This window comes from Henckelia pumila, chromosome 1, assembly GCF_033568475.1.
Source record: "Henckelia pumila isolate YLH828 chromosome 1, ASM3356847v2, whole genome shotgun sequence".
Classification (NCBI taxonomy): Eukaryota; Viridiplantae; Streptophyta; class Magnoliopsida; order Lamiales; family Gesneriaceae; genus Henckelia; species Henckelia pumila.
The window spans coordinates 45528960-45551584 of NC_133120.1; the positions used below are offsets into that span (position 1 = coordinate 45528960).

Here is a 22625-nt window from a genome sequence, read left to right on the forward strand (position 1 = left end):
GAGTTTAATAAAATAATGATAGCAAAATAAAGTAATAATATTATTTTAAAAAATAATTAATTAATGATAATAAATTTAAAATAAAAATAAAAATTAATAAAACGAAAAATGTTTGCTAAATATTTTATAATTGGATCTTAATAAAAATTGTGTATTATGGGTTGAATAGATATAAAAATTATACTCTCAAGGGGCCAAATATGTATTTTTAATATTTCATAGGGATATTTGGTGCAAAAAAATTCAAAATGTTTGCTTAGTCGCATGAGTGGCGTGTGCGCAACAATCACTCATCTGAAGATACGAGTGTGCTAATTTTATAAAAATTCAGGGTTGAAGATGACTATTAAAATTTCACATGAGAAAAGTGTTCATTTTCAATATTGCACATGGTTATTTGGTGCAAATAACTCGTTTCATAAGTGAAAAAAAACTCAAAGTATGTGTTTGGATAAAAATTTTGTAAAATAGTTTTGAAAAAGTTCTCTTCGAGCATAAATTTTAAGGAACACTTGAGATGTGTTTTTAGCTGTTTTTATAATAAAACTATAAAAGACAAGGATGAACGACATTGCTTTTGAAATGTTAAAATGTTTTTATAAAATAATTTTTCAAACACATTTATTCTTAAAAACAACTTTTAAAACATTTTATAAAAAAAAAATTGAAAACATTTTTATAAAACCGTTTTATAAGTTTTGAACTCAAGGTTCTAACCAACATAAATAAAGGATTGATTCGATTATAATCCACAAGTATTTGTCATTGGTTTTACTCTTTGCCCCAGTTATTCACTGGTGGTATCTGATTGTTCTTCTCCCTTGATCTATCTTACTGTCAGGGTAATACAAATAGTATTTTTCCAAGAAGCTGTTTGCTCCACTTTAACGAAAAATAATCAATTGGATTAATGCCAAATCTGATATATCTACAGTAATATGAAGTATATAGTTGAATCTTGTGAGCGTGCCGCAACAGAAAGAATTGAGAACGTTCTAAACTATCGATGTTGCTCCATCCAATGTAAACATGTTTGTCGGCAGACAAACTTTCCTCATCAGGCCATCGAACACACCTTGTCTGCAAGACCAAAAAGTAAACAATCTTGTAATCAGAAACCGGACTGGCGATTGTCATTCTAAATTGCATAAACAATGTCCATGTTAGTGGCACCAAAGGCAGGATTACCTTGGCCTGAGTAACTACAGCATAGACGGCTGTCATCTACATAATTTGCTCCAAGACCCATCATCCATGAGCCCACTGAGATATCATCATGTGCATAGGCCTTTAATGATGCTCTGCATGCGGTAAGCATATGTATTTCCACAATTAGAAAAAGGCCAAGCACAAGCAAATGCTAACTAAATTCAACTCAGGCATAAAACCTAACCTGTTAGTATTAATATACTCAGCCAAATTTTTCGTAATTATAAAGATAGAACCAGCTGCATGGCGAAAGTACCTGAAAGAAATTTATGGATTGTAAGAAACGGCCTGAAACAAAGAAGAATGCAATAAGAAAAATAATACAATTCTTGAGATTATATTGGTCCACTTACGATTTCTGATCACCAAATTTCCACCATTCTGGTTCATACCACGGTCTTCCCCTGAAAAATAGACAAGACTTATATGAGTTAGAATTATTTTCTTACTCCATATCCATGCATTATATAGGACCACAAAACCTACCTTCAACTAGTTTTCATGGTACAGCATCGAATTAAGTTAATACATGATATCATAAGTACAAAGCTGACTCATGTCGCACACTCAATGCATGTTTCTGTCCAAATTAATAACCACAAGATTTTGAACGTATTACACAATTATACCTAATTACATATGCCTATCTGAACTATTAAATTAAGTAGCAATGATAAGCACCAACTATGACAAAATAAAATTTGAAGAAATCAAGCTTAGCCAGCCCAAAATATGTTGTCTTACTCTTCCGTGACCACTTCCCCCGACTTCATGCAACCAATATAAGCACTGTTGTGATCATGACGGCTTTGAACAAGTTCAATCAGACCATCTGAAAATAAGATCGATTTTAATCAAGTAATAATTCTACCTTACGAGTTATATGTTCAAATAAAATAAGATGTCAGAAAAATTTACCCATATTAAGATCAATGTTGTCGTCAACTTTTACATAAAAATCTGCATCCCACATCTGGACTGCTGTACTGAAGAAAAATTTCGCCTTCTTCGACAATTCCTCTTGAGCCTCCTCGTGATGGTCCTAACAATATAATAACAAAAATCATTTGAATTTGATAGATGTGTGCTTTGGAGATTCACAACAGACATGCAGGGTCGTCTCCAGAAAATTAGAGGTCCTAGGCTAATTTAAGGTCTATATAATTTTTTTTATTAAATAGAAAAATATTACAAACAAACTGGTAATAAAATAAACATAATGATCGCTTATAAATAATTTAATAAATCTATTGCTTTTTTTTTCTCTTTGAACTTCTAGATTCAAATTTTCTTTTACTCATCATAATTCACAATGCAAATCTAACAAAACAAATACAAAAATAATTTAAATAATAACAAAGATTGATTGTTGATACGAGATTTAATATAAACACGACATAAAAAGTATTTTAGATCGTAATAAAAGATTAAAAAATCCTTTTATTTACTGTCAAATTTCCCAACAAAAAAGAACCAATATTATAATAACTTATAATAATAAAAAATTCAAAATTCTTGCAACTAAAAATAATGACATAAACAATTGTATCAAAAGATTAAAAAAAAGCTAAAACTAAAAAAAATGTATAATACAAAGTTACAAACATAGTAAGAATCATCGTACTAAGGAAACATAAACAATTTATTTTTGTTACAAAAAAGCTAACAAAACAAATATGAATTATAATTTTAATACTAAAATATGCAAGGAATTAAAATCCCGAAGACCAAAGTTCACAAAATCAAATAATTAAAAACTAAACAAAATTACCAACATACAAGATAAATCACACTCAATAAAAAAAACGACACTATAATTGACCCACTTTGAGCAACCTTACTCACTTGAATGGAGAAATTTATCGAAAAAAGAGATTTGTATTCTATAAAGAGAGTTTTTCCCCCCTCTTGTACACAAAGAAAAGAAAAGATCAAAAGCACAAAAATTAACTTTTCAAATTTTCTACAAAATATTTAGATGTCCATGTCTTATCTAAATTTTGAATGAAAAAAATATAAATAAATATATATATAATGTAATTTTTTTTTAAAAAAAATTGAAGCCCCACCCTAGGGGAGGCCCTAGGCAGCTGCCTAGGTGGCCTCCCCCTAGGGCCGGCACTGCAGACATGCGTGAGCATGTCTTTAGTTTCGCCTGCCTACTTCCCATGGATCTGAATATCTCTGAAGATGGCTCAGAAAACAGTTGCCCCAACCTGAGTCCCAAAACGCAGATAGAACCGGCCCATAGAAAACTACTTTGGAGTAAATGTTGAATATAAATCACATATTGACTCCCTGCAGCTCAAATCTCGTGGAAGAACACGAGAACCAGCTCATAGAAAACTATTTTAGAAGCAAGTGTTGAATATATATCAAATATTGACTCCTAGGCTCCTAGCAGCTCAAGCCTCGTGGAAAAATATGAGAGATCTCAAGTAACAACATAAATATTTTAGACATAAAAGATAATTAAACTTCAACAATTGATATGGCATCAAAAAGATTTTCATGGTGTCCTCGTGAAAGGACATATAATGACTTACAAGGATCAAGAAATCATTTGTCACACGATTTTCCTCATCGATATTGCGGTCCAAGCTGTCACCACGGTTAGGGCTGCAAAATCCAAGTTATGGACTGTGACATGATTCTATTAGATTGCATTTGGATGAAATCATTTGATTTGGAGTAAGACATTTGGTTTGGGGATGGATTTCAAATGACATCCATTTCTTGTATTTGAAATCGATCGTTTACATTTAATGATGCATACTGTAAAATAGAGTGGTTTTGAAATTAACTTAAATTTTGTTCCTCGGAACAAGCCATGAAATTTGAAATCATAGATCTGTCTAACCAAACACGACCTTAGTTAATCAATTGATCGTGATCTTGCATTACACAAGACCAAGCAAAAGAAAAGGTAAATAATGGTCTGCATGTAGAAAGACATTTAAGAAGCAAAAGAGAAAAACCTTCTACCGATTACAAATCGCAAAACAATCCCTCTCTCTTCAAGCTTTAATAAAGCATCAGCTGCAGCCAAAACAGAGTTCATCTGTGTAACTATGTTTGCACAAATCTCACAATCAAAAAGAGAAACAAGTTTGAAGTGTTGTCTCCTTGGATCTCTGTATCTACTTATAGAGCAAAGTGTAAAATATTTTCACAAAAGCTGAGGCGTCAAGTAACTATTTTGGAGAGAAGCATTTTGAAGGCTTCTTTTCATCAACTGAAAGATCAATGTCAATATCATGTTTCATGACATGGTCAGAACCTTTTTATGCAAAACAAATGTTTTTATGTCAAACTACCCAGGTGTACATGCCAGTGATCATAACGAAAAATTTGTAAATGCCACCATTCCTTTTTAGTTAGATTTAACCTATGACATCACTTATTTGATGCTGATGGAATATATGTCAAGAGCCACAACTAGAAAAAATAATAAAAAAAATAGGTGTTCCAGAATAGGGAAACACAAACTTACATGGGGTACTCTCAGAGTGCAAAAGCACATATGGTTGCAAAATAGACTACAAACTTAATCAATCAAAACTTGCATGGGGTACTTTCAGAGTGCAAAAGCACACATGCTTGCAAGGTAGACTACGCACTTCATCAATCACCAGAACTAACCTTTTGACATCCAAGATCCTCTGATGGCATTGCGTCGCAAACGACCCCCAAAACCAGTATAAACTCCAATGACAGCAAGCAACTTTTTATTAGAAAATGGGCTTGCATGCTGCAACTGATTCTTAAGGTAACCTTGACTCTTAGCTAATGTCAATTCCATCTCTACTTCAACAATTTTTCTCTCCAATTCCCTAAAACGTTTACCACAATAAGCCCAAAAAAGTTATAGTTCAAAACTATTTAGTACCTTGTGAATATTCAAATTTTTATATGCATTTTAAAAGAAGTCAGATAGACATACTTGCATCCAAGTACCATTAGTTTATCATCCACCGTAAGCACTTTAGGCCGCTGCCAAATAAACCGTATAAATTGAATGGATTAGATAGCATCCAAGATCACCATCAATGAATATACACTTGAAGGTTAGTATGTTGGCATCGGAACCCTCACACCCGTGTTTTATTTCACAACCCACCAACCAATTTACGAAAAGTCGGAGTCAACGATTTTCAGATGTCTAGTCAGTGTCACTCGAACCAAAATAGCGACAAAAGAGGTGTGTGTGTGTGTGTGTGTGTGTGTGTGTGTGTGTGGGGGGGGGGGGGGGGGGGTAATGTCAGTCCCTTCATGGGAGTTCAATTAGGCCTGCACTGAAGAGTTCACATTTCGTAGGAAGAAGTAGAGGGTTTGCAGTTTGCAGCGTCGGTCAGTAGCATCTTCTCATCACAACTTCAAAAAATCAATCTTTCTTTGGATAAATAATTTGGTGAACGAAATCAAAGCAAGTTGAAGGAAAATGTAAAATCTCTGAAAACTAAATTCCACCGAGGACTAAACAAATACAGATTCGTTTAAAAGTAACGAATGTAGTAGAAAAGCGTTAGAGAATCAGTAATATGTAGTCAATTTCTGCATTTTTTTTCACAACCTTAACTTGGCTCACACTGTCCCTCGATTTCAAGGGAGAAGAAAAGGTAAGAAAAAAACATCATAGAAAAAAAAAAAGTTTGTTCGGAGAATTTCACACCTGACCAGAGATCTTCTTCAACAAACTAGCCAGTACCATTCTATTTTCTGCATCTTGCCACAACCTGGAACATGCCATTTAAAAGAAACAAAAAAGATGGATCACGTCAAGAAAGCAAAAAATTAAAAAAAAAGTCGTAGGATAGAAAAACAACGGACCTGCCAGCAACGTAGAGCCAAGCAAGGCATGAAATGAAAGCCATGAGAAGAGACGACTTCGAAGCGCTCGAGGAAGTCTTTGATTTCGATCGCCTATCCGATTTCGTCGTCACCGGCAAGCTGCTATCCATATTCCGTCCGATCCAAAGATTATTTGCGATTCGATTCAACTGACAAAAAACAAAACGTAAATAAAAAGCGATTAATGGTTTCCAGCCCAGCCCATTCAATAAAATTGAAATGAGCTTGTCAAAAGCCCAACGTTATGGCCCAACTTGTTATTTCGCGTTTGTATTTCATTCCCTAGGAATCTTATTTCTCTCCATCGAGATTGGATGGATGAGATTGAAACAGATTTATTGAAAGATTGTGCCATTTGGATCATCGAATTCAAAGCATTGGGACATTCGTGATTCATCCCAATGAAAATGACTGCCATCTTTATTTATGTTTTAAATGTACACCCACAATTTTTAATTTTAATAAATATATATAAAATCATGGTCTATTTTAAGCTTAAGTAAAAAATGTCTCTATCGTCTCCTCTTAACGTACTGCCGACAGAGTGGCTCATGAGTTGGCCCATAGAGCTTTTCTTTCTTCTTCAGGTTTATTTTGGTTATTTGATAATGTGTTTAACTTCTCTTGACTGGAGAATTTAATCTATATCAATGACTTCTTTCAAAAAAAACAAAACAAAAAAAAAACATATATATATAAATATTAGGTTTGATCTCATGACATGAATGGAGTGTTTGATAGAGCTTCTACAAAGTGTTTCTTAGCTTCTAGCTGCATAGAAGTGTTTTTGAGTGTTTATGAATGTTAAATTCTGTTTTAACTTCTACAACTTTTACCCAAAAACAAGAAGCTAAGATTTGATGCTTTTTTTTTGCTTCTGCTTTTTTGTTTAATAAATAAAATTACAAGTTGACATATATACCCTTAATAAACTTATCATATTACATATGTTTTTATTATTATTTTTAAATATTTTTTTTTAATTTTACATTATTATTACAAGTATTTTTTAAAAAAAAATTTTAATTTTACATTATTACAAGCATTTTTTAAAAAAATATTTTTAAAAATTTTACATTATTATTACAAGCATTTATTTAAATATATATATTGCAATTTCATACATTTTTGTAAATAATATCTTGTATATTTATATATTTTTTTCATTTTTTATATTTTTATTTTTATTTTTATTAATGTTATATATTTTTTCAAGTATTCATCTTATAAAAAATAAAATATTTTTGATATAAAATTCATAATGTGAAATAATATATAAACTCATTTTTTATAGTGTGAGTATCAAATAAGGGTATGGTTGTCATTTAGTTAAAAAAATTAAGTTTGGAAGCAATTATTCTCCAAACAATTAAAACTTTAACTTTATTAGTTTTCAACTTCTATTTTCAAATACTCCATACTTTAGCTTTTCACCCATGTTTTCAAAACCGGATCGAACCGGCCGGTTCAACTGCTTCGACCAAAAACCGGTCACTGGTCCGGTCCGGATTGCTCTTAAAAACCGTTTTTACGATCAGAACCGGTCGAACCGGCTTTGAACCGATCGAACCAATCAAAAAACCGGCTCAGAACCGGTCAAGAACCGGTTCAACTGGTTTTTTGAATTTTTTTTATTTTTTTAAAAAAATATATTTTAATTTTAAAACCTTAATTTAATATTTTAATATATATATATATATATACAACATTATTTGGAATTTGTACTTCATTAAAAATATTATTTTAGTAATATTAGAGTTTTTAAAATTATTTATTTATTTTTTAAAAATATATAACTAAAATTAATATTTTGAATATATTTACATGGTTATTTAGTTTTCAAACTATGATAAATCTATTTATTTTTCTATTTATATACATCTTTTAGGTTTTAAAATTTTAAAATATATTATTAATTATATTATATTATATAAACAATTTTTCGATCCGACCGTCCAGTTAAAACGGTCCGACCGGTTGGACCGTTTTTTTAAGATAAACCGGTTCGATCACCGGTCCGGTTATAAAAGCATTGCTTCTCATCAACTTCAAAATAATCTCTACTAAAATCACTTTTAAATAAATAAAATATTTTCAAAACACTCCCGAAGGAGATATGCACTCTTATTTTCAACACAACACTTGACAATGGAGATAAATGTCAAATGTATAAAATATAAGAGAAGTGAATGTAAATGATCCTATTATATGTAAATGATCCTATTATTTTCTTATCATTTTGTCCTTCACCGTTTCATCTTACAAACAAACCGACCTAAACCTGCAATTTTTTCGCTTCCACGTACTTATCCTGATAGGGGGAATGTAAAGGGACATGTTATGATCATTTTCTAATGATCTTATATTTATTTTATTGGACACTACAACTCAAAAATTTCGCACATCACAGCCCGCTGACTTGAATGCAATAATACGTGTCTTGGATTTAGACTTTACCGTTCACCTAATCTATTTATTAATTATTATTAATACTTGAACTGTTTCAAAAACCGAATTTCGTGGGTTGTCATCAACGTCACAAAGCAAAGTGAGTGGCGTCGGGGGTTGCCCGGCGAAGACACTCCGACGCTCAAGTCAGTATTTGCCCAATAAAAGTTATAAGAAACTAGAGCATGTGATTATGGAGTGTGTACCTTAATTATGAGAGAACTTGAGATATTTATAGATAGTCAAAGAGTTTCATGGGGTTGAGCCTCTTATGGAATTTTAGGTATTTATGGGTCTTGATAAAGTGTCCAAATAAATATCGGAGTAATATGGGACCGATATGGATTGAGTCATTGGGCTTGGGCCCGGGAGAAAGTCAAATTGAGTAATAACCCATCATAATCCCCCACTCTCGGGCATGTCGTTTTAGCGAGATGACCGAGAGTAGAAAATTTAGATACAGTTAAAGAGTAATTGTAGTAGGAATGTGTTGCAATTGAATTGCAGATAGTAGAAAATAAAGTCTTAATTGAATTAAAAACTGTTGGATGAACAGTCCTGTTTGCAATTGAATTGCAGATAGTAGAAAATAAAGTCCTAGTTGAATTGAAAACTGTTGGATGAACAGTCCTGTCTGAATAATGATCATATAGTTGCAGTAGAATTGTGGTGTAATAGGATAGGAATCAAAGTCCTGTCATAATAATAATTGTAAAAACTCAGTAGAACTCTGAATGGATTATCACTATAAATTCAACATCGTAGTGTTTTCATCACAACTTACTAACGTAATATTGTGTCTGAATTTTTTTATTGCAATATTCGTGTGTTGAAAAATTAATAGAGCAAAGATAGTAGGAGTAATCCACATGGCAGGTAAAAAAAAAATTTCTTGACACGTAGCTTTAATTTTGATAGTAGATGAATAATATTCACTCTCCTCTCTCTTGGCACTGTCCCAACATTTTGTGTACTATGTGTATCTATGTGTGTAAATCTCAATCTACCATCTCTCCAACATCACCAAGGATCATCGACGGACGGCTAAATCGGCGGCGGCGGCGTTGATCGGCTATGGATGTGATGGGAGAAAGGAGATGTGGCAGCTCTCGGAGATCGACTTCCAGCCATGGAGCATCCACTGTCGGTGGATGCGTCCAAATCTGGCTCGATCGATGTTGGTTGAAGAAGGTGGTTGGCGGCGCGATGAAAAGTTGGCGATGGGCTCCCGTCGATTTCCTGCCATGGAGTATCTTCCAAGCTTTCCTGATCTGGCTCGACAGAGGCGACATCGTTCGTGGCATTTTTGTGCGAGGAGCATGGCATGCAAGAAGATGGAGAAAAAATAGTGCCCGGAGTCGACTTCCAGCATGGAACGTCCACCGCTGGTGGATGCTCCATTTCCTGGCTCGATCTGGGTGCGGTGGTTGCGGCGCGACGACGATCGTGGTACGGCGGCGATGATAGTGCGACGACAATGGCGCGACGACGAAGCAACGATGAATTCCTTGGGCCGTGAGTGGGATGGATAGAAGCATGTATATACACGCATATGTATATATACACATGTTATTTGTTGTTGATAATAATTATTTTATTTGTGTTTAAATGCATGGTCTGATTCACCAACAAATCATGAGAATTTTAATTGTCTCACGTTCACAACTTTTGTTTAATATTTTAAAAATATTATGACTTGGTTATTTGTATTAAGTGGTAGTGAAAAAGGTGTACTAGATATATATTTTAAAAATATATATATTTGGTGGGGTGTCCGTTCTGGTATAAGGTATTGTCTTTTTTTATGGTGAAGTGAAATACTAACATGTCTGTTGATCTAGCGGAATCTTCTACGTATTAGTTCGAGTCTACGTCAGGACCTAGATTCCATGCCTTCGTCTGTAGTTAGCCTGTTGATGTCAAACCCTTGTGGTCGAAATTATATACCAAAACTTCGAAACAAGTCCCAAGAACTAAACCAAATCAACCCAACACTGGCCGGCGACCGGCGGCAACAGGCAGCGCGACGGCGGCTGGAAAATGGGTTTCTAGAAATCGCAATAAAACTTTGCAAAATCGGTATCAATAGATAGCTCTTTTCGAGACGATTCCAACGGTATATTTGGTTTTGAGTATCGGCGACCGGAGGCGGCCAAACGACGGCGAAAACGTGAAGGCTGACGGAGTCGGGTTCGTCAGAATCGCGATTAAAATGCGTAAAATGGGTGTCCGTGGATAGCCTTCGTCGCGAGGAGTCCAACAGTATATTTAGTTTTGCATTTCGGTAACTGGTGGCGGAGTTACGGTGGTTTGAAATTCCGGTGGAGGAGAGAGAAAATGATACCAGAAATTGAAAGAATATGATGGATGATAATGATGATGATGATGATTATGATGAATAGTGATGTGAGAGGTAGATCAACGTGATATATAGAGATGTTAAAACGGGCCAGCGGGGCAGGCCAGTCCACAACCCGTCGCAACCCACCATTAGACGGGGCGGGACGGGCCGACCAACCTTTTAGACGGGTTGGGAAAACACCAACTCAACCCACCTATTTTAAATGACGAGGCGGGCCAACCCAGCGGGCCTAAGTGTAATTTGACGGGTTTTGACGGGTCAACCCGCAATCCACCCCAACCCACCATTAGGCGGGGTGGGGCGGGCGGCCCACCTCCAGGCGGGTTGGTAAAATGACAACCCAACCCACCTATTTTGTATGGCGAGGCGGGCCAACCCGACGGGTCTAGCCCATTTTAACACCTCTAGTGATATACATATATATTTCAATGTAATCGTGTACACGTGTTTACAAGTGTGTATTTTTTTTATTTTTTCAGGATTGAATCTTGACCCGATTTTAATTATTTTAATTTATAGTCGATATGAATTTTTCTGAAAAAAATTTTATAGTCACTATGACTTCTTCTGAAATTTTTTTTACAGTCGCTGTGATTTCTTCTGAAAATTTTTTACAGTCGCTATGACTTGATAAATTTTTTATAGTCACTATAACTTCTTCTGAAATTTTTTTTATAGTCTCTATGACTTTTCCTGAAAATTTTTTATAGTCACTATGACTTCTTTTGAAAAAAATTTTATAGTCCATATGACTTTTCCTGAAATTTTTTTATAGTCACTATGACTTTTTTTGAAAAAATTTTTATAGTCTCTATGACTTTTCCTGAAAATTTTTTATAGTCATTATGACTTCTTCTGAAAAAAATTTTATAGTCGCTATGACTTCTTCTGAAAATTTTTTTATATTCGTTATGACTTCTTGGATTATTTATAGTCGTTATGACTTTTTTGAATTGCTTATAGTCGCTCTGACTTTTTCTGAATTATTTATAGTCGCTATGACTTCTTCTGAAAAAAAATTTATAGTCTCTATGACTTTTTCTGAAAATTTTTTATAGTCATTATGACTTCTTCTGAATTTTTTTTTTTTATAGTTGCTATGACTTCTTAGATTATTTATAGTTGCTATGACTTTTTCTGAAAAAATTTTTTATAGTCGCTATGACTTGATGAATTATTTATAGTTGCTATGAATTTTTTGAAATGTTTATAGTCACTATGACTTTGTGAATTATTTATAGTCATTATGACTTTTTGTTGTGCTCTAAGAGAAATAATGTAGTGCTTAACATAAAATACTTAGGAGTGGATCAAGTTCCTAAAATTTTGTCTCATGGGAAAATCCTGAACCCGCTCTATTTTCTAGGTGGTGAGGTATCCCGGGACTGTATTTTTGTCGTCTTGACCTCTTACAGCATCGTGGTTTAGGTAGTCCTACAGGGCTGGCCAAGCCACTGTTGGATGGATAGCCTGAATGATTGCATTGGTCGTGACGTATAAGTTAAGCATTTGTTGATGGAGTTGTGTTACTTCATATATAATTAAAAAAATAAACGTAAGTTTATTATTAAACTTAAAATAAAAAAAATTAACTAAAAGGTTTTAATCTGTAGATCAAATAAAGTAGCGGCAAGCAATTTATTTTAGTTTGCAGGTGTGTTTTCTCCATGAGTATAGAGTTTTTTTAGATTTGCATGACTCTCCGTCTTGCGTTATATTTCGTCGTATTTTTCTTCTCGTTTTCTTTTTCGCGAGGAGTGCACCTCATCAGTTTTCTCGATGCGTATGTATTTTTCGGCTCTAGACAATATCTCCTCCAAGGTGTTCGGGGATTTTTCTGCTATAGATTCTTTGAACCTTCCAGGGCGCAAGCTTTGCTGCATTATTCCGGCCAACAAATCTTGGTTCACATGTAGGACTTCGTGAATTGCGTGAGTAAATCGTCGAACATATTCTCTCAAGCTTTTTCCTTCTTTTTGAACGATTGTGAACAGATACGCTACTGTTTTTGGGTATTTCTTGTTAATTGAAAATTGTTGGATGAAGCGCTGGATGAGTTGCTCCAAGTTGGCGATGGATTCAGACGGCAGCTTATTGAACCATGTGAGAGCTTTTCCTGATAACGTTGTTCGAAATATCTTGCATTAAGCCGCATCTGTGATGTCATATAAATCTGTTTTCGCGTAGAATTTGTCAATATGATCTTGAGGATCACCAGTTCCATCGAACTCAAGTAGGTTGGAAATTTTGACTCCCTTAGGCAATGATTCAGATAGAATGACATTAGTGAATGGGCTCCGACGCACAGTCAAGATTGTTGACGAATTCTCTCTAGTTACATATGTGTGAGATCCATCTTTACGGGTTGGATCAGTGGTTTTGTTTTCGTCAGAGACGTCGTGAACTGTCAGAGCATTTGTTTCACCATCTTTATGAGTAGTATTTTTCTTGGTTCCCTCAAGATCTTTGTCTTTCACTTTAGACTTAGTTTTCTTTGGGTCTTTGTTACTGGGGTCATGAGATGAGAGCCCTTCTATGAGCTCTCTTGTCGGTGCATCGGCGTTGACGGGATTCCACGAACTGAGCGATCGATTCAGTCGCTGCGCGTGCGGCTGTTCCTTCCATTAAGACTGTCAACGTTTCTTGGGTAAAACTAAATTCAGGCGGTGGTTTGGAGATTGGAGGTGGGTCTCCATTGTGATTGTTTCCTAGAGATGTTTGTGATGGAGTATGCATTCTCAATGATGCAGTGAACAAGTTCCCACAAACGGCGCCAAGCAGATGTAGCAAAACATTGATATTGCCCGATTGGAGAGAATCTGGGTAATTGGTGGGGATCTGGATAACCGGATTAATATTCGAACTGTTCTGAAGACCGAATTTCGAGGGTTGTCACCTGTATCACAAAGCAAAGTGAGTGACGTCGGGGGTTTTCCGGCGAAGACACTCCGACGCTCAAGTCAGTATTTGCCCAATAAAAGTTATAGAGAACTAGAGCATGTGACTATTGAGTGCGTACCTTAATTATGAGAGAACTTGAGATATTTATAGATAGTCAGAGAGTTTCATGAGTTTGAGCCTCTTATGAGATTTAGGTATTTATGGACCTTGATAAAGTTTCCAAATAAATATCGGAGTAATATGGAACCGATATGGATTGAGTCATTGAGCTTGAGCCCGGAAGAAAGTCAAATTGGGTAATAACCCATCATGTTTCAAGTAATATTTTACTCAAGGTGTGAACTGTAATTATATTTAAAATGATAAATGTATATCTAAGTATAGAAAGTTGTTCGGTTACCCGAGAGCTTGGTACTCTCATATCTTATTATTCGACACCGGAGGTAGTCAAAAATTGATATTTTTATTCAATTGGAGAAAATATGGGTAAATAGATCTATGTGTTCGGATTATTACTCGAACAAAAAGAATTTCGTGAGTTGTTACCTATATAACAAAGTAAAGTGAGTCGCGTGCGGGAGTTATTTGACGAAAATAATTCGACGCTCAAGTCAGTATTTGTCCAATAAAAGTTCTAGAGAATTAGATCATGTGATTATAGAAAGCATACTTTAAAAATGTGAGAACTTGTGCTATTTATAGATAGTCAGACATGAAACTCTTATGTGCTTTAAAGAATTTATGAACTTGATAAAATGTTCAAAAAATAACTAAACTAAACAAAACAATATTGATTTTTGGGTTTAACTCTTGTGTTAGGAAAAAAAGTTAAATTGAGTCATGACTCATCAACATCAAAATCTCAAACGTGAAATAATGGTAAAATTCATTCTATGTATGATGTATCTACAAGGAAAAAGGAGAAAGGCAAAAAAAAAATAAAAAAAAAATAAAAAGAAAAGAAAAGAAAAAGAGGGCAAACGCGAGTTTAGATCAGAAGGAATGAACGAGGCTTGAAAATCAAGTGGCCAATCTCAACGCCCCCCTTTCTCTGTAAATCCAAAATTTGCGCCGTAAATGGAATCAGTTTAATTGATATTTATTCATTTCAATCAATTAAAATTGAATCCGAACTTTTCAGAGGGGGCGAGGCTTTCCACAAAGTGAGAGAACGGGATGGCGATTCTGTACGCGCTAGTGGCGCGTGGGTCCGTGGTGCTCGCGGAGTTCAGCTCCGCTTCGACGACGGCGAATTCCATTGCGCGCCAAATCCTGGAGAAAATCCCTGGAAGCAACGACACCAACGTTTCTTATTCTCAGGATCGCTACATTTTCCATGTCAAACGGACAGATGGACTCACCGTTCTTTGTATGGCGGACGACACAGCTGGACGTACGCGAAATATTTCTTCTTTTTCTTTAATTTTGTTTATCTTGATTTTTTTTCCCATGAAATTTGATCATGCTTAAAAGTAGCTTCATAAAGCTTGAATCTTTCCGGAATTTGGAGATGGATATCATGGTTGTTTTTGTTTCGGAGATTGGTCGTCTGTTTTATGAACGTGGAATTTGAAATGCGGATTAACGTATGGATGGATCATGTATGCTTATGAGAATACCACGTATATGTATTCTCATCTCTGGCTGCACATATGGATCTCGAAAGTTGTCTTGTATTGTTTGAGGTTTTCAATTGTGTCTAATTTTCCGGGCGTTGAGATTTCTCACTTTGGGGGTCTAAAACACCTGATTGACAATCACAGAAAGACTATACCTTTTGTAAATATTACTAGCTCAAGGCTTGAAGCTGAATTTGCAAATATACTTACGAATACAAACCATATGCTGGCGTTTGGGTGGGATGATAGCAAGATTCATAGTCACTATATGAGGGATCATGTCATATGATATTTAATTATACAATATACCATTAGTTAAAGCAGTTGCCCGCATCGTGGTACTTCGCCAGACACTATATATTTTGTTTGGCATTTGCTTAGGATTTGGTATTTTTGCAATTAATTGGGAAAATGCCTGATGCTGCATGATAGCATTGGTTTCTTTTTTGGTATTTACTTCAAATTGCCATCCAGTTGTGCATTCTAATCTGATTTGGTGACACTTGGCAGTCCCAACCAACACTTGCATCATTACAATGATATTTTTCTAGTTATTTGCCAATTTTATGATTTCTTATATTTCATGCATCCTTTATTATGTGCTTGAGCAAACCTTTTTTGTCACGCTTCGACACCTCTGCAGGGAGAATTCCTTTTGAATTTCTTGAAGACATCCATCAAAAATTTGTGAGGACGTATGGCCGAGCTGTATTGTCTGCACAAGCTTATGCCATGAATGATGAATTTTCAAGGATCCTCGGCCAGCAAATGGATTTTTACTCCAATGATCCAAATGCTGACAGGATAAACCGGCTAAGAGGTGAAATGAGTCAGGTAACGAAAGAAATTGGAATCATATACCGGGGATTCATGATCTTGTTTAGATGTCTTCTTAGATTCTTTTTTGAGCCAAGTTTTCATCCCTCCAAAGGTTTACAGGACATTATCATGTTTAAAGTTTCATTGTTTAAATCGTACCAACTCCGATCACTTGAATGTAATGATTAAATACCTTGGATGGTTTGATTTGAGAGTTCTAAATTGACAAAGTAACAAATGACACTAGATTATGACTAGTATACCCTTATTTCCATGCTAATTATGTGCAACTTCTTTTAGACTGGGCCACGGTCCATGGCCTGCAGGTTTTCTGGTTGGAATTAGCAGATCGAAGGATTGGATCTCCAAACCTGTAATCATAGTCCGTCATGCTGGTAATTAGCCGGCTCCAGGAACCACCCTTGAAATGGTGGTTTCACGTAACTGTCGTTCCACTTTGACCTTTGAGAACTAAAGAAAAACAATTATCAATAACCACTCAAATTTGTTAACTAAAAAAATGTTTTAAAGACTAAGTTTTGAGCTTAAGTATGAAAAAAAATTGAATCTTAAATCAGGAAAAAACCCTACCAACTAAAATTTAATTCTGCAAATTTTGAAGGGAAAAAACTGCTTGAACTTTAATATAAGTCGCCCGCATATTCTCTTAAGATGTAGAGGAATCAAAGCCCATGTAGTTTTGTACCCTAAAAATGTCTTGTCTCAATCACTCTCATTCCATTGTGATTGTTACTTCCGTGTCAAATCCACCTGGCTCGCCATTCAGAGAATCAGAAGTGCCTTGCCTTGTATTCATTTTGCTACTGTTGTCCAATCATCGATCAATGCTTGAGAGAAATGGTGAAATGTCTTTCATCCAACAATTTATCTCCAGAACTAAAGACTTGTTCCACAGCAACTGTGAGACAAGCCAAACTAGAATCTCCTTCACAATATGGGTAGAACCAGTTAACTCTAAGCCTTTTGTTATCGCCATAAATCACTATGCATTATCAAACTCAAAATTAGTGGTAAAATAAATATTCAAATTCTTGACTAGAACTTGAAAATCCTCTCAGATCTTTTGTCCAATTCTGTTACTAACAATTAGGTTTCTGTTAGTTTATAAAAGCTACTTCTCTGCTAGTCCTTATGCTTCATGTAGACTAACACATCCCTGTGTTTGAAACAATATTTTTTTCATATCAAGTAAATGTTCTCTGATATTATGTAGGATATCTTTAATCAGAAGTAAAGCATCATAGTATATTGTTAACATGACAACATCCGTCGCAAAACATCGGATTGAAGCCTAGGGTCTAAAGAAAAATCAAGTAAATAATTTCTAGAAGGTAATAAAGTTATATATCTTACTCAGCTTTCATTTTTAAAACACAATGGGATTGAAAACTTCAACAAAAATGGTACATGTCAGGTTTTTAATGGCCGTTTAATCTTGGCCATAAAAAATTGTCAAGTGATAATGGCCCTTTATTGAAAAAAATCGGCTGAACTGGCTGGAAGACTTGTTTACTCAACCCAATGGGTTATGATTATTAACCAACAACCACTTAATCTATGCAGTTTAGAAAAGCTATCAAGAGATTGTGGTCATCCACAAAAAAAGGGACTTAACCATGGGTTAAACGGGCAGTTCTGAACTGCTCAATTGAACCTGTAGTTTAAGGGTTGGGAAAGTTCCAATCCTTAATTGCCCCGTCTAACAACATACTGACTATTTGTTGGGACCTCCTACATATTTTCCTTGTTAATCAGACTGTTGATCGTAGTCAAGTTTTGGGTTGGCGAGTCGATTGAGGCTTGGAACCACCAAGTTGTAGAGACCTGGTTAACCAAACCATTCACCATGGTCTGGTTCTAGTTTGGGCCTGGTTCATTCTTGAATGTAGTCTGCTCTAGCTTCTTCACACTAATATAGCAAAACATTTGACTCAGCAGCTTTACTTTATGATTCCCTCTTTTTGGTCTCTGATTACCGTGAAGAAGTGAAAGGTTAAATTTTTAATTGTGACCTGTAACAGGTGCGGAATGTCATGATAGAGAATATCGATAAAGTCTTAGATAGGGGTGATCGGCTAGAGCTGCTGGTTGATAAAACTGCCACTATGCAAGGAAACACCTTAAGATTCAGGAAGCAGACACGACGTTTCAGAAGGACTGTCTGGTGGAGAAATGTTTGGCTTACGTAAGTTGAATGGACTTGGCAGTTTTCTCTTGAAAGAATTTACATGATTTATTGCAACAAATGCACTTATAGCTCTGTAGTAAAAGATTTTTATTTAATATCCTGCTGTTTCTGCTTGAAATGAAATTCACACTTTGCGAGTGTGCCATACATGTCCCATACCATGAACTGTTATTTTTACTCTCTCCAAGCCAGTTATCTGTGATTATTTTTTGCAGGGTTGCGTTGGTGATACTCCTGCTGGTAATTGTGTATGTTGTCATGGGTTTTGTTTGCCACGGTCCCACTTTTCCATCTTGTCTGAAGTGAGATTTGGTGCATGCCCCACACTCTTGCTCTCTGTTGAGTATATTTGCATTCCTTTGATTAGATCTCCTGGGATATCTTATAAAGAAATCTTGGCATTGCTGTGTTGCATTTGTGACAAAATCTTGATTTGTTAAGTTCGTGTGTTCTTGATTCCGTGGTGAAAGAATTTATTGTGTGTGAAGCACTTGTTGGGGCTCGCTAGCTTTGCAGTTTGATATTCCAGGACCGCAAAGCATGAAAATTGGGTTTTCAAATTGTGAGATGGTTTGTATTTCTGGGATTTGTACTGTCTGTAGCCTCATTTGAATTATAATAAGTATTGTAAATGCCTTTACTATCTTGGAGAAATTACAATCGATGTGGGGAAAAATTTCAGACAGTTATGTTACATGAAGTGTTGTGTGAGTAAAACTAATATTGTGCAACGTACTTTTTAAATATAGAGACCAAAATGCAATAGAAGAAATAGTACATGTACACTCTGACTCGTAGGATAAATGGTGACTCCTGAATAATTTTCACTGTGATATATACAGAGGCCCGAGTTTAAAGCAAACAGAAGAGACATTTCTAGTTACCAAAATGGGTTTCAAAAGCCTGAAACGATTTTTATAAAAAAAAATTTCAAAGTAAATGAGATGCGCAAAAAATAAAAGGGCTGAAAATTGATGGAAATCCACCTCTAATTGTCGCCAACGGTTTCATAACGTGGTGGCTTTGCAAAGCTAAAAACCATGCTATACACATTCCTCTAATCCTCTGTGTATTACATATTCAATAATTTTCCTATTTATCTGATTCCAGCGTGCACTATTCTGACTAACAAATGCAGAATCCGTTGCGTTATAAGGAAGAGCCAAGTAGCTCCAACGTGTATCAGTAATATTCAGTTTTACCACAAGAATGATAATCACACAAGATACAGGAAAATACTTAAGAGCAAGCCTTAAAAGATAATCCAATTCCATTAACCAAATCTGCCACCTGACACGTTTTAATAGTAACATAGTCTTTCTTTTACTTCAAATGCAGTCGAGATTTTTCTTTTACTTCAAACGCAGTCGAGAATTTACAGATATACTCCCAACCTACCATGCCTTATTTATTACTAAAAGCTTGTCATTTCGGATCCATTAATTTCCATATCTTTGTCATTTAAAATCCAAGTCAAATCTAAATCCATCCATCCAGGGGAGTACAATGATATTTAGGTAGTGTTTGGGAGAGCTTCTAAGAAGTACTTCTCAGCTTTTCGTTAACAAAATTTCACAAAATTTTAAATTTTTGTTAACGGAAAAGCTGAGAAATGCTTCTAAGAAGCTCTCCCAAACACTACCTTATTTTACTTTGCTAGTTTATGTTTGAGAATCTTACTTACTGTTGTATGATCATGTCACCTTCCTTAAACTTCCTAGCCCTCTACTGGAAAATTTTGAAAAAGTAGTTCCATCTCCAATTCTCATTGGGGCACCGTGCAGCTTCTGATATGAAAACCACCCTCGCAACATGTGAATTATCTTGTGCTCACACTGTGAATGAACGCCACTTACCAACTCCACATTATCGACATTCTGCCCACCATTAATATCATCCTTCTCACCATTTTGTCGTCTTCCATTGTAGCGATATGAACTGCAAAGTGAGTCAACATGACACATCAGACAGATTAAATCTTGGGTTCAAAGCGAAAACTATTGATGAGAGAATGACTCAGAAAATTGATGCGCAATTCCAATAAGCAGGCTTCTGTATGTCAATCCTAGTTTTAACATGCCCTACTGGATGACTAGATCTTCTTGGAACTCAGCACATCACTCATGATGGAGCTGCCAAGGAATGTAGCCCCCAGAAAGACTACATGAGAACCAAGAAGAAACGAGCATAGACAACTTGCATACTTGAGTTCATAATCTGAATCACTGTCCTCTTCATCAAACACAGTGACTAAATTGTAGCAATTGGACGCATGACGAGCGAACTGAAGCTGAAAGTGCACAAAGATAAGTTACATATTTGAACCAAACAAATGATGTGAATTGTGATACAAAGTTGCCACACAACTGAGAAGGATTTTCAGAATGGTAAAAGGGAGAGACGATTGTCAATGAAGCAAAGAAGGACTTCAACTATTGCGGCCTTTTTTTTTTTTTTTTTGCCTAAAACTTTACTTGCTTGAGACAAGCGATAGTTTATGATGGAAAAATCAGTTAACATGATTTATATGTTCTAATGTTTTTGACAAAACAGGCTATCGCATTTGGGCTTTTGACTGCTTGCTTATTCCACGGCCGCATGAAATCATGTCTGAGAATACCATCCCACTGGAGCACATTTATCGTACATCTAGAACTTTCAGTTCTATATCCAACATTTTCACAAAACTTTATCCCATAAATCAAGTGAGTGAACTAATGATGATGGCTATCTGTTTCAATCAGTAAAACCAACCTGATCACCATCCTGGATCCCATACATTCTTATATAATCGCCATCAATCAATAACTTCTGGCCATCATGGCAAAGACAAAATTGCCCCCATACATGCGCCCTGTATATTATTTTCAAATGTAATTTGTATAAGCATAGACCACATAAAATGAACACAGTATAAGCAGCCAGCCATTTCGACTACAATTTACTTGGTGAACCGTAAAACATCCAGTCCTACACTATTATTTACACCAGTTGGACTTGGATCCAAAGTTCCAAATATTGAGCAGGTGCCATACATTGCTTAAGACAAGTAATGAAATTCCAAATTTTCACAGCACTACAATTGAAGTTATTGCACACCATATCATAGTGTTATACCTTTCACATGGCATCACAATCATTTATCAAATCACTACATGGTAAAAAAAAATTATTATTTCGAGAAGTAAAGATGATATACAAATTTCTGATTAACTCTAGTTTTTCGGAGCTACGCAAGTGCTAAGATTTTTATACATCCTCAGACCAATAAAAATTCTTGCTATGTGGTGTGGTGGCATAAAAAAGGGACGACGTGGGTTGAAAAAACCGGGGAAAAAAGAAAATCTCACTACTCAAACAACCATGGAGCCCCCACAACAAAAGCACATGCAAACGAAATTACCATGAAACTTTAGCCGGTCCCTTCTTTGGCAAATGATCAAATGCCGCTTCCACGGCAAGCTTAAGTTCGCCAACGGTCCCTCTCTTTGCCAACTTAATTCCTACAAACACAAAACTAGAAATATGTAATCCTGGAAAATGAAGAAGTTTGACATGAAATAGATAGGAATAAAAATCGAATAGTAACACGAGCATATGATCAAACAAGAAAGGAACCGCGATGTACCAAAAGACGAGCCATCCAATTTAAGAACGGTGAGGCTGAGGGGCTCTGGAGGAAGCTTATCGTAACAAAGGCTTCTCCTTGGTTGGGCGCCGTCGATGCATGACACTAGGGGAAGAAACAAACACATTGATCCATTCGAAAACCTAGGCTGGTGAGAGTCGTCCCCATTCCCCCCAGTGTGCATTTTCTGGGGAAAATTGAATTACCTGAAATTAACTTCCAACAAGAAATTGATTTTGATTCTTTGGGAAGAATTTGGGGTTAGAGTTTTTTGATTGTGTCGGGGGAGATTCTATTAGACAGTGAATTCGGTTGGTAAAAATCCAGTCGATTGGTGGTTAGTCGTGTCATGGTAAAATTAATCTACATCAGATTAACTAAATAAATAAAGTAACACTTCTGTGAGACGGTCTCATTTGTTAGATGCGTCAATTCTATCCATATTTATAATGATAAGTAATACTTTTGGCATAAAATATAATACTTTTTAATGGATAACCCATATAAAAGACCCGTCTAAAAAAATGACCCTTGAGATCGTTTCATAGGAGTTTTTGCCATAAACTTATCATACATTAA

The 22625-nt window shown here is 35.4% G+C and overlaps 3 protein-coding genes across 4 annotated transcripts; 1 reads left to right on the top strand and 2 right to left on the bottom strand.

The window, feature by feature from the left end:
• Positions 1-722: 722 nt before the first annotated feature.
• LOC140882020 (hydroxyproline O-galactosyltransferase HPGT3-like) lies at positions 723-6181 on the bottom strand. 2 transcript variants are annotated; one of them, XM_073287748.1, is made up of 12 exons: positions 6040-6181; positions 5882-5945; positions 5153-5199; positions 4852-5042; positions 4188-4248; positions 3756-3828; positions 2128-2251; positions 1954-2041; positions 1563-1613; positions 1394-1465; positions 1189-1301; positions 723-1080 (listed from the first exon to the last, which is right to left on the bottom strand). In XM_073287748.1, exons 1-12 carry the CDS (start codon positions 6168-6170, stop codon positions 1058-1060), a joined length of 1038 nt encoding a protein of 345 aa, XP_073143849.1. In that variant the 5' UTR covers positions 6171-6181; the 3' UTR covers positions 723-1057. The 2 variants fall into 2 exon arrangements, with proteins under 2 accessions (XP_073143849.1, XP_073143838.1); XM_073287737.1 differs by having other exon boundaries at positions 5153-5202.
• An 8583-nt stretch (positions 6182-14764) lies between these two features.
• On the top strand, positions 14765-19112 carry LOC140884768 (vesicle-associated membrane protein 711-like). The gene is made up of 4 exons (XM_073291618.1): positions 14765-15164; positions 16034-16224; positions 18252-18415; positions 18634-19112. The coding sequence occupies exons 1-4, from the start codon at positions 14948-14950 to the stop codon at positions 18722-18724; spliced, it is 663 nt and encodes a 220-aa protein (XP_073147719.1). The 5' UTR covers positions 14765-14947; the 3' UTR covers positions 18725-19112.
• A 734-nt stretch (positions 19113-19846) lies between these two features.
• LOC140875549 (uncharacterized) lies at positions 19847-22350 on the bottom strand. Its single transcript, XM_073279264.1, has 5 exons — positions 22047-22350; positions 21822-21921; positions 21173-21272; positions 20623-20708; positions 19847-20356 (listed from the first exon to the last, which is right to left on the bottom strand). Exons 1-5 carry the CDS (start codon positions 22228-22230, stop codon positions 20113-20115), a joined length of 714 nt encoding a protein of 237 aa, XP_073135365.1. The 5' UTR covers positions 22231-22350; the 3' UTR covers positions 19847-20112.
• Positions 22351-22625: the final 275 nt, after the last annotated feature.

Bases quoted from the DNA above. Each gene is read 5' to 3' on its own strand.
- LOC140882020 (XM_073287737.1), bottom strand. From the start codon at position 6,170: ATGGATAGCAGCTTGCCGGTGACGACGAAATCGGATAGGCGATCGAAA. The intron at 2,252-3,755 runs GTAAGTCATTAT...TTATATTGTTAG, and splicing joins CAAATGATTTCTTGATCCTT to GACCATCACGAGGAGGCTCA. The intron at 1,614-1,953 runs GTAAGACAACAT...TCTATTTTTCAG, and splicing joins GGGGAAGTGGTCACGGAAGA to GGGAAGACCGTGGTATGAAC.
- LOC140884768 (XM_073291618.1), top strand. From the start codon at position 14,948: ATGGCGATTCTGTACGCGCTAGTGGCGCGTGGGTCCGTGGTGCTCGCG. The intron at 16,225-18,251 runs GTAACGAAAGAA...GACCTGTAACAG, and splicing joins TAAGAGGTGAAATGAGTCAG to GTGCGGAATGTCATGATAGA. The intron at 18,416-18,633 runs GTAAGTTGAATG...TATTTTTTGCAG, and splicing joins TGGAGAAATGTTTGGCTTAC to GGTTGCGTTGGTGATACTCC.
- LOC140875549 (XM_073279264.1), bottom strand. From the start codon at position 22,230: ATGCACACTGGGGGGAATGGGGACGACTCTCACCAGCCTAGGTTTTCG. The intron at 21,922-22,046 runs GTACATCGCGGT...TTGTGTTTGTAG, and splicing joins ATTGGATGGCTCGTCTTTTG to GAATTAAGTTGGCAAAGAGA. The intron at 21,273-21,821 runs GTAATTTCGTTT...AATAATATACAG, and splicing joins GGACCGGCTAAAGTTTCATG to GGCGCATGTATGGGGGCAAT.